At 38.7% G+C, this 11,249-nt stretch overlaps 1 protein-coding gene across 4 annotated transcripts in view; it reads left to right on the forward strand.

The window, feature by feature from the left end:
* Positions 1 to 11,249, forward strand: part of BMS1 (BMS1 ribosome biogenesis factor) — an 83,444-nt gene that overhangs the window by 60,947 nt on the left and 11,248 nt on the right. For all 4 annotated transcript variants that reach the window (XM_004716769.2, XM_045290277.1, XM_045290275.1 and 1 more), the window contains 6 exons: positions 580 to 744; positions 3,081 to 3,269; positions 3,361 to 3,541; positions 3,702 to 3,760; positions 8,925 to 9,047; positions 9,490 to 9,637. In XM_004716769.2, coding sequence (XP_004716826.1) covers positions 580 to 744; positions 3,081 to 3,269; positions 3,361 to 3,541; positions 3,702 to 3,760; positions 8,925 to 9,047; positions 9,490 to 9,637 — 865 coding nt within the window. The remainder of the gene's footprint in view (positions 1 to 579; positions 745 to 3,080; positions 3,270 to 3,360; positions 3,542 to 3,701; positions 3,761 to 8,924; positions 9,048 to 9,489; positions 9,638 to 11,249) is intronic.

The raw sequence follows: 11,249 nt of genomic DNA on the forward strand, positions 1-11,249 counted from the left end.
AGAAAAGCTTGTGTTTTCCAGTCTAGCCTGTTGGGGCACCATGCCCTGTCCCCAATGTCCACCCTCATCATTCCCTGTGGACCTTGTTGCTCCCACGAGGGCCATTTTCTCTGCTTCTGAGAAGGGCTCGTGTTGAGGCAAATCTTATCTCTGTAGATTATAAACTCCTTAAGGTGGGAATAGAAAAAGATTGTTCAATTGTTATTCAGCATCTTTGATAAATCCCTGCTGTCCTATCTTAGTTATTTACTAAATTCCTGATTATTCTTTTTTTAAAGAAACTTTCCTTCCTATTCTCTCTGATATTCCTTTAGAATAGAGACTGAAAGCCACGTGAGCTGGGGAAACTTGCTGTTATTTTTATTCATGGTTGTCCATCTTAGATTAATTTTAATTAAAATTCATATGTTGAAATAGTTCTTGTAGTCATACCATATTATTTAGAAATAAAGGCTGTGTTTTGTGTCTCCCGATGACCATAACTATAAAATTTTGTTGTTCAAATAGTACTTTCTTACCTGTTTCAATATTTTACAAATATATCCATAAATTTTACAAGTGCTCTCCTTTGGTTTGAAGATTGAAGGTATAGTTGAAGAAATTGAGCCCAAACCAGAAGAAAGTGCCAATAAAAAGCATATGGATAAGAAGAGAAAACTGAAGGAGTTGTTTGATGCAGAATATGATAACGGAGAAAGTACATACTTTGATGAGCTTAAAGGAGAAATGCATAAACAAGCACAAGTAAGAAAACCCAAGTCCTTTCTATCAGTCTCTTTTAAAGGCTATAGACTTATTTGACCCCAAACTTTATTTTATTCAGGACTGTGTACGATGACCCCATTCTGTGCCTCTCCTCTGGACTCCTAAGTCAATGTACATGTGAGAATGTTTACGTACACATTCTCCTGTTACCTAAGTCAGAAGTTAGTTTTAAAAAAAAAAGCAAACCAGATCCTAGAATTGAACTAAGCAATAGTTTTTGAAGGAACAGAAATGACTAGTACTTGGTCATCACTTTGGAGGATCTCACTGTGATGTTAGGTTTATTTAAATACAAGTATTGATTGCTCATTCACATGATTGCTTCCCAGAACCCAAAAGTGTGAATGGGCAGGTAATTTTGAGGTTATGTGGCTTGTGCTGTCCAGAGAATTTTTTTTTTTCCTTAAAAGTCATCTTGGTTAGAATTCAAAGGAATATTGTAAGCATCAGGCTAGATATAGAATGTTGTAAGGAATATAGTTCACCCCACCATCTGTGAATTCTGAGCCATCCTGTTTGAATTGTTGATTTCACTATAAGGAACACAGAGGTGTGAGCATAGTCGATGATAAGGTTTAGATCACTTATTTGAGTTGTGCTGTGAAGAGGGTGGACAGCAAGAGATGTGGAGGGAAGACACCAAGACTCTATAGCAGTGGTTCTCAACCTTCCTCATGCCTCGACCCTTTAATAGTTCATGTTGTGGTGACCCCAACCGTTAAATTATTTTCATTGCTACTTCATAACTGTAATCTTGCTACTGTTATGAATCGGGCGACCCTTGTGAAAGGGTTGTTCGACTCCCAAGGGGGTCACGACCCACAGGTTGAGAACCGCTGATCACAGGCAGTGGGCAAACAAAGCTAAGTCCATCTCCATTGAGTCAATTCAGACTTGTGGGACAGAATAGTGTTTTTAAAGTGGCGATTCTATATGGCAGAAGGCTGCCACATATTTTTCCCATGGAGCAAGTTCAAATTAAGATTCTTTGGTTAGCAGTTAAGTGCTGTATCCACTACCATGGCTCCCCAAGACTGTAATATGTCTTAATATATCTTAAGCAAACTAAGTATACAGTGTGTGGAGATGCATTAGGCAGACATTACTCAAGTGAGGCTTCATCTAATCCACTAAGAGTGTCTCATTTAGTCTTTAACATAGTTATAAATTTGTGCTGATCTTTGTTCGTGTGGATTTAAGAGGAATGGAAGGAGATGAAGTTGAGCCTGGAACTGTGGAGGACTTAGCTCAACTTCTGTTGTAAAGAAGCAGAACGTTGGTGGAGAAAGTGACGTCAAAAAGGTCTTGAGAGGAGAACAGGGAATATTTGTTGGAATAAACTGCAACAAGGTTGTATTTAGTCCGTAAGGAAGGTCTTCCTCCAGTCGACCTGCTGATGGTTTCAAACTGTAGACCATGAGGATCATAGCCCAGTGCGTAACCACCAGTCCATCTTAAGGTTACTTAGACAAATTCACTATTCCACGAAGATGCTTGTCAAGTTTCTAAAAACCTTCATATTTCTAATGCAGTCCCTCATCATGTGTAGATATTGACCACTTGAAATGTGGCTATGCAACTGAGGAACTTAATTAAAATTTTAATTTTAATTTCTATTTAAATAATACCTTGTGGCTATCATGTTGGACACTGTAGAGCTATAACAATAGGGTGGCTATGGATGGATGTTAGTTGTAGAAATTCTAGAAGATGGTTCAGTTGTAGTGGTTGGAAGATAAGGGAAGGGGCATTGTCATTGGAGGACTGAAGAAAAGTTGTAGAGTAATTAATTACTAGAAAAGTTAAAGTATGGGCTGTGGGAATTGAGAGCCTTTACTGAGCAGCATTAAGAGTTTGTTTCTGAGTTATTTACATTTGCTATTACCATCAAGCAACAGAGAAGAAAAGAGGGACATTCTGAACTAAAATTAAAATGTACATTATTTTAATTAGGGTAAAACTAGAACCATTCTGTTTATGGTTCGTTTACTTAGAAACTGTTCAGTTTTTAAATGTTAATATTATTAAGAATAACAATGTTGTGAATTTCCCCCACCTTTTTAAAACTTTATTTTATTATTATTTTTAATCATTTTATTGAGGACTCTTACAGCTCTTCTAACATTCCATACATCAGTTGTGTCAAGCATATTTGTATATATGTTACCGTCATTTTCTAAACATTTTCTACTTGAGCCCTTGGTATAAACTCTTTTTTCCCCTCTCTCGCAACCCTCCCACCCTCGTGAGCCCTTGATCAATTATACATTGTTATTACTAATTTTTTGTTATTATTATTCCCCTCTCTTATATAGCTTAACCGAGCAGAATTTGAAGATCAAGATGATGAGACCAGAGTTCATTATGAAGGTTTTCGACCTGGGATGTATGTCCGGATTGAGATAGAAAACGTTCCCTGTGAATTTGTACTTAACTTTGACCCTCACCATCCAGTTATTCTGGGTGGTTTGGGCACTAGTGAAGGCAATGTTGGATATGTACAGGTGTGTACCCTTTGCTATGTGTTTGGTAAAGTGGACTTACTCTCCACCATCGATTGTATTGAATAGAACAACATCTCTCTCTATACCTCAGATGCGTCTGAAGAAACATCGGTGGTATAAGAAAATCCTGAAGTCTCGAGACCCGGTCATTTTTTCTGTAGGTTGGAGGCGGTTTCAGACCATTCCACTTTATTATATTGAAGACCACAATGGAAGACAAAGGCTTCTAAAATACACCCCAAAGCATATGCATTGTGGCGCAGCATTTTGGGGTGGGTAAAATGCTCATGAGAATTACTTGTTACATGAATTTAGATCTTTTAGTCTTACTCATTTCACTAATTCCTAATATCTTTCTTTAGTTAGATTGGAGTATATATATAAAACCAAATTCAAAATGTGTGGTTTATTTTTTTTTCTGTTTTCTTTAAGGTCCTGTCACACCACAGGGGACTGGGTTTTTGGCACTACAGTCTGTTAGTGACATGATGGTAAGCATCTTAGATGTTTTCTTTTACAGATAGTATTTCAGAAATATAAGCTATTATGTACATGAAATTTTGAGCTGAAAATTGGTCATTTTCAATTTAACTATAAGTTTCTCTTTGCTTTTAATTTTCCCACACTGTTTTAAACTAGATTGTAGGAATAGAGGGAGATAGAAAAAGAATTGTAATGCTATTGATGATATTTAATATATTAATGCATATTTTGGACTTGCATTTAAGCAGTGTCTATCAGATGCCCTGCCACCACTTGTCTGTCTGTCAGTTTGTCATACTGTGGTGGCATGTGTGTTGCTGTGATGCTGGAAGCTATGTCATTGCTATTTCAAATATCAGCAGAGTTACCCACAGTGAACAGGTTTCATCAGAGCTTCCAGACAAAGAACAGACAACAAAGAAGGACCCGGCTGTCTACGTTGGAGGAGACACTTGCTGAAAATCTTATGTATAGTTTCAAAACATTGTCGGGTATTAAAGGCCCGATGAATGGAAACAAGATACTTGTCAGCGATAGTGCTCCTCAGGTAGGAGGGCACTCCAAATCTGACTGAAGAGGAACTTTTTCTTCAGTGACATAAATGGAGTAAAGCCTAAGGGAGTGGAGCCTTTGGGATCTTCATCTGCTGGAGGGGGATGCCTCCAGATAAGAAGAAACAGCTGTAAAATCAGCTAATGAATGGAACTTAGCATGTGTGAAGTACTGGAAAATTGAAAATGGTCAGAAATGAAATAGAATGCTCAAAAATCGATAATGTAGGCATTAGTGAGCTTAAGTAGACTGGTATTAGCCATTTTAAATCAGAAAATCATATAATTTTAATTTACTATGCTGGGACTAGCACACCCAAGAGAAATGGTGTTACAGTCATTATCCAAAAGGACATTTCAAAATCAATCTTGAATTATAATGCCATCTATGGTAGGATTATATCTGTCCACCTTCAAGAAACTCCAAACAATACGACTATTATTCCAATTTATGCACTAACCACCAAAGCTAGTGATGACATTAAAAAATTCTAGCAACAGTTTCAATCAGGAATTGATCAAACATGTCACCAAGATAGATTGATAATTATTGGTGATTAGAATACAAAATTGGAAGCAGAAAGGAACAGTAGTTGGAAAATATGGACTTGGTGATAGAAATGAAGCTGAAGATGTTACGAGAGAATTTTGCAAGACCAACAACTTGTTCATAGCAAAGACCTTTTACCTTTTTTCAGCAGCACAAAAAGCTGTACATGTGGACTTCTCCAAGTGAAATACATAGAAATCAAATTGACTATATCTGTGAGAAGACAAGATGGAGAAGCTCAATATCAGCAGCTGAAACCAGACCAGGGACCGCCTGTGGAACAGACATCAATTGCTCATATGTAAGTTCAGGATAAAGCTGAAGAAAATTAAAACAAGTCCACAGGAACCAAAATCTGACCTTGAGTCTTACCCACCTGAATTTTGAGACCATCTCAGGAACGCATTTGCTGCATTGAACACCAACGACAGAAGACCTGATGAGCTGTGAAAGACATCAAGAATATCATTCATGAAGCAAGCAAAACGTCATTGAACAGAAAGAAAAGATCAGAGTGGATATCAGAAGAGACTCCGAAACTTGCTATTAATCAATTAATCATAGCGTAGCTAAAGCAAATGGAAGAAAGAAAAGAAGTCAAGGAGCTGAATAGAAATTTTTTCAAAGGATAGCTCAAGAAGACAAAGCCAAGTATTATACGGAAATGTGCAGAGATCTAGAATTACAAAACCAAGAGGTAATAACATGCTCAACATATCTGAAACTGAAAGAACTCAAGAAAAAATTCAAGCCTTGAGTTGTAATTTTGAAACATTCTATAGGCAAAATATTGAAGGAGTCAAGAAGCATCAAGAGAAGATGGAAAGAATACACAGTCACTGTACCTGAAAGAACTAGTCCATAGTCCAGCATTTCAGGAGGTAGCATATGAACAAGAACCACTGGTGCTGAAGAAAGAAGTTCACATTACCAAATGCATTAGCCAAAATCAAGGCCCTGGGATATTTAAGAAAGCTGAAGAACCAATAGATGCATTTACTCATTTATGCCAGGACATTTGGAAGAGGATTACATGGCCAAGTGAAAGGAAGAGATTCATATTTGTGCCCAGTCCAAAGAAAGGTGGCCCAACAAAATATGCAAATTATAGACCAATAGCATTGATATCACATGCAAGTAAAATTTCATTGAAGATCAAGAAAGAACTTGCCTGAGGTGCAAGCCAGATTGAGAAGGGAAAGTGGAACAAGGCTGATGTCAGATGGATCCTGGCTCAAAGCAGAGAATACCAAAAAGATGCTTACTTATGTTTTATTGAAAGTGCCAAGGCATTTGTGGATCATAACAAATTATGGATAACCTGAGATTGGGAATTCCTGAACACTTTATTGTGTTCCTGCAGAACTTGTAGATGGATCAAGAGACAGTGCAGGAACATAATAAGGGAATACTGGGTTGTTTAAAATTGTGCATCAAGGTTGTATTCTCTCACCATATTTATTCAATCTGTATGCTGAGCAAATAAGCAAAGAAAATGGATTATATGAAGAAGAATGTAGCGTCAGGATTGGAAGAAGACTTAACAACCTACACTATACAGATGACACAACCTTGCTGGCTGAAAGTGAGGGGGACCTGAACCATTGTGTCAGTCCGCCTCATTGAGGGCCTTCCTCTTTCTTTTAAGGTCATTTGATTGGGAGCTCTTAGAACAATCCATATATCAATTGAATCAAACATATTTGTACATATGTGGCCATCATTATTTTCTAAACATTTACATTCTATTTGAGCCATTGGTATTAGCTCCTCATTTTACCCTGCCTCCCCTCCTCCCAAGGTCATGACCCCCCCCCTTTTTTTGGGCCCCTTGGTAAATTATAAATTATTATTAACTTCATATCTTACACCAATTGAAGTCTTTCTTCCCCCATGGTTTCTTCCCCTCTCCTCGCCCCACCTTGCCCTACCCTCCGGTATTGCTACTCCCATTTCTGTACCTGACTGGTTTATTTGAACTGAATTTTGTGTGACCTGAGCTCTTAGCTGTACCTGTGTAAATGCTTTGGCCTAGCCCACAGTGAAAGACAAGGGGTCATGATAGGGGGTGGGGAGTGAGGAAGCCTCAAGGAACCAGAGGAATATTGTGTGTTTCATCAGTGCTATACTTCACCCTGGTTGACTCATCCCTTCCTTGTGACCCTTCTGTGAGGGGATGTCCCATTGGAGGGACTTCCTCTTTTTCACTGCCCCTCCACTTTACCAAGCATGATGTCCTTCTCCAGGGACTAGTTTCTCCTTACATATCCAAAGTATGTGATACAAAGTCTTGCCATCCTTGCCTCTAAGGAGTACTCTGACTGTTCTTCCAAGACGATGGGTTTGTCCTATTGGCAGTCCATGATACTTTCAGTATTCTTTGCCAGCACCACAATTCAAACACATTAGTTCTTCTTCAGTCTTCCTTATTCAATGTCCAACTTTCACATGCAATTGACAGTACCATAGCTTGGGTCAAGTACACCTTAATCCTTAAAGGAATATCCTTGCTTTTCAATACTCTTAAGGACATTTTTGAGCTTTAATTTACCTAATGCAACTTATCTTGGTCTCTTTTCTGCTGCTTCCATAAACATTGATTGTAGATCCAAGCAAGATAAAATCCTGGACAATTTGAACCTTTTCTCTATATATGTTACTTGTTGGTCCAGTTGTGAGGATTTTGGTCTTCTTCACACTGATTCATAATCCACACTGAAGACTTCAGATCCTCACTTTCAGCAAGCACGGTTGTGTCATTTGCATATGTCAGGTTATTATAAGCCTTCTAATCCTGGTATTGCATTCTTCATATATACTGTTTTGGTTGTGCAAATGTTATTCTTTATTAGCTGAGTATAGGTGAAATGCACTTTGGCCATTGCAAAAATATTATTGGGGTCATCTGACTTCTTGTCACCAACTAAGGTGAATGACAATCATCATCCAGTCCAAGGCTAATTGCTAAGAAATAGAGGTCAGATCTATCTACCCTCTCTAATATTTTTTACCAGTTCTGTCATCAAACTGTACCCCACCCACATTATACTTCTCTCTTAGACACACAGAACTCAAAGACAATACAATTATGGGGCTTATTAAGGATGTAACATGTTATAATACAGGATTAGAAATGACTCAGGATATATAGTTCTTTAATCAGGACAGCCTCTTTGCCATGCATATAGGCTGGCCTCTTTTTGTTCCTTGAGCTTTTACATGTACCCAGCCTCTGTCCTGTCTGGGCAAGTGCTACAAAACTCTACCAGAAAGCCTCCTGCTTTAAGGTGCTAAGTGTTCTGCTCTGTAGTCTAGAAAACGTACTGTACCATCTCTTACCAATATCCTAGCTCTGCTGCCTCTAATGTTGCCATCTCTCTGCCACTACTTCTCTTCACCTCTGATGTTTGGAGTCTCTTCTTCCTGGATCTAGGAGGTTCCCAGCACAGGGGTTCTTGGTCCAAAGGACAGGGTCTATTCTTGTCTCTGCTTCCTGCTGGCCATCAGATTCTCCGCCAGCTTCATCCCTAGTGTTCTGGCATTGGCTGTCTTAAGCCTAGCATGATGGCAAAACTGACCAATCCCCTCCTTAGGGTTACATGCATTTTATTTGCATGGTCCCTCCCACCCAATGGCCATGCAATATATATACATTTTCAGCAAACTATCTAATCCCTTTGATGAACCACACACACCTCATTGCATTGATTTCAGTCATTTGGTGGAAGTTACAGAGACGGACTAAACTAAGCCCTCTGCCATCAAGGCATTTGCAACTCATAGTGACCCTATAGGACAAAGTGGAGCTACCTCATAAGGTTTTCAAGGCTGTAAATCTTTATGGGAGCATACAACCACATATTTTCTGCCATGGAGTAGCTGTTGGGCTCACCCTGCCAACTTTTTGAACACCTGAGCACTTAACCACTGCATCACCAGGCCCCCTATAAACTATGGTTGAAGGGCCATATTTATTGTGATTCACTACACTATATTACTTTATTACATTCACAGAGATGTGTAATTTTCCCTTACTAATACTGTTTTTATATTCCTATGGGTTCCTTTTAGCCTGATTTCCGGATAGCTGCAACAGGAATTGTCCTTGATCTGGAAAAATCCATAACAATTGTGAAGAAATTAAAACTAACTGGATTTCCATATAAAATTTTCAAGAATACTTCATTTATTAAGGTTTGTTTATCTAATTATGCATATTTCTTTACATCAGACTTCATAACATTCATAGTAAAATGTAATTGAAAGAAAAAGGAATTTTTCCACAAACTTTTTGAAGCCTCCTTGTAAATAATTACATGTCAATAAAGCAAGAATAAAATACTTATAAAATGTAGTCTAATGTTTTCTGAAAGGTTTTTTGATTATTTTAATATCTTGATTTGTGATATTTTTATTTTTGTTTTTATTGATCTCTTAATACATTCACAGCCTCAGAAATGTTAAGGTGAAGTAAAATGGATTTTACTGCTTGAGACCATGATTTTTAGTAATTCCATGTGAGACTGTGCTAAATTTGGGGGGCGGGGGAGAGGGAGGGGGTGTTTTTTAACTAAAAAATGTTTTTATGAACTAACAGTTGATGTATATGGTTTTTCCTCAAAATACAATTTTCTAGGGAATGTTTAATTCTGCCTTGGAAGTGGCCAAATTTGAAGGTGCTGTGATTCGAACTGTCAGTGGAATAAGAGGACAAATAAAGAAAGCTCTCCGGACTCCAGAAGGAGCATTCCGGGCCACATTTGAGGATAAGTTGTTAATGAGTGGTAAATCTTCTTTGTGGTGTTTTGATTACAATAATCATTATTGATTTCTAGCTACCAATGGTGCGATAAATATGGATTTTAAGCTTTTAATTAGATTTTTTAAAAACTTATTTGGTTGGGGGCGCTTACAGTTCTTAGCTGACACATCCATCCGTTGTGTCAAGCACATTTGTACAAATGGTGCCACCATCATTTTCAAAACGTTTTCTTTCTACTTGAGCCCCGGTAGCACCTCCTCACTTTCCCCCCTCTCCCACCCTTGCTCTCTCATGAACCCTTGATAATTTATAATTTTTTTCATGTCTTAGAGCAACTGCTGTCTCCCTTCACCCACTTTTCTGTTGTCTGTGCCCCTAGGGAGGGGTTATATGTAGATAATTGTGATCAGTTCCCCCTTCCTCCCCCCACATTCCCTTTACCCACTACTCTCATTATTAGTCCAGAGTGCTTTATCTGTCCTGGATTCTCTGTGTTGCGAGCTCTAATCTGTACCTATGTACATGCTCTGGTCTAGTTGGATTTGTAAGGTGGAATTGGTGTCATGATACTGTTGGGGAGGAAGTATTAAAGAACTAGAGGAAAGTTGTATGTTTCATTGGTGCTATACTGGACCCTGATGGCTCATCTCTTCCGTGTGACCCTATAGACAATTGGATATCCCCTTTGTGTCTCCACTCTACCCTCCCCTTTATTAGCTTTGTGTCTCCACTCCACCCTCCCCTTTATTCACATTGATACAATTTTTTGTTCTGGGTCTTTGATGCCTGATACCTGCTCCCATAGACACCTCTCGATCACACAGGCCGGTGTACTTCTTTCATGTGGCTTTTGTTGCTTTTGAGTAGATGACCGTTTGTTTACCTTCAAGCCTTTAAGACCCCAGACACTATATCTTTTCATAGCCGGGTACCATCAGCTTTCTTCACCGCATTTGCTTATGCACTCATTTTGTCTTCAGCGATCTTGTCTGGAAGGTGAGAATCACAGAATGCCAGGTTATTAGAACAAGGTGTTCTTGTATTGAGGGAGTACTTGAGTAGAGGCCCAGTGTCGGTCTGCTACCTTAATACTTAACACATTTAGACCTTTATAAGTATCCCTTGCCTCCTAGTTCTTTCCTCTATTTCATTTTACTTTTCTCTTGTCCCACTATCATGTTCAGCCTTCATTCAGGTTTCAGTAATTCCTCTGGGCTACATTGCCCTTGATTAAGCACCACCAGGCATCCTATATATGCCCTCCTCGCCATCAATTTTAGATTACTTGTTGTTCCCTTGTCTCTGTGTTTGTTAACACCCACTTCCTTTCCCCTGCCTCCCCTCTCCTATGTCTCCCTGCAACCATTAGGCCCATTGTTTTCTCCAAATTGTTTATCCTGCCTCTTATCTAGATAGGCATGCAGAGATAATAATAAGCACAAAAACAAGACAAAGTAAAACAAAACAACAAAAGAAAACAAAACACACAACCAGCCTACCCTGACATGATTGCTGAAGACAAAGTGGGTGCATAAGCAAATGCGGTGAAGAAAGCTGATGGTGCCCGGCTGTCAAAAGATATAGAATCTGGGGTCCTATAGGCTGGAAGAGAAACAAGGGACCATCTAACTGAG

The sequence above is a fragment of the Echinops telfairi genome, unplaced genomic scaffold, assembly GCF_000313985.2.
Source record: "Echinops telfairi isolate 266 unplaced genomic scaffold, ASM31398v2 ScPeMD7_35;HRSCAF=133_1, whole genome shotgun sequence".
Classification (NCBI taxonomy): domain Eukaryota; kingdom Metazoa; phylum Chordata; class Mammalia; order Afrosoricida; family Tenrecidae; genus Echinops; species Echinops telfairi.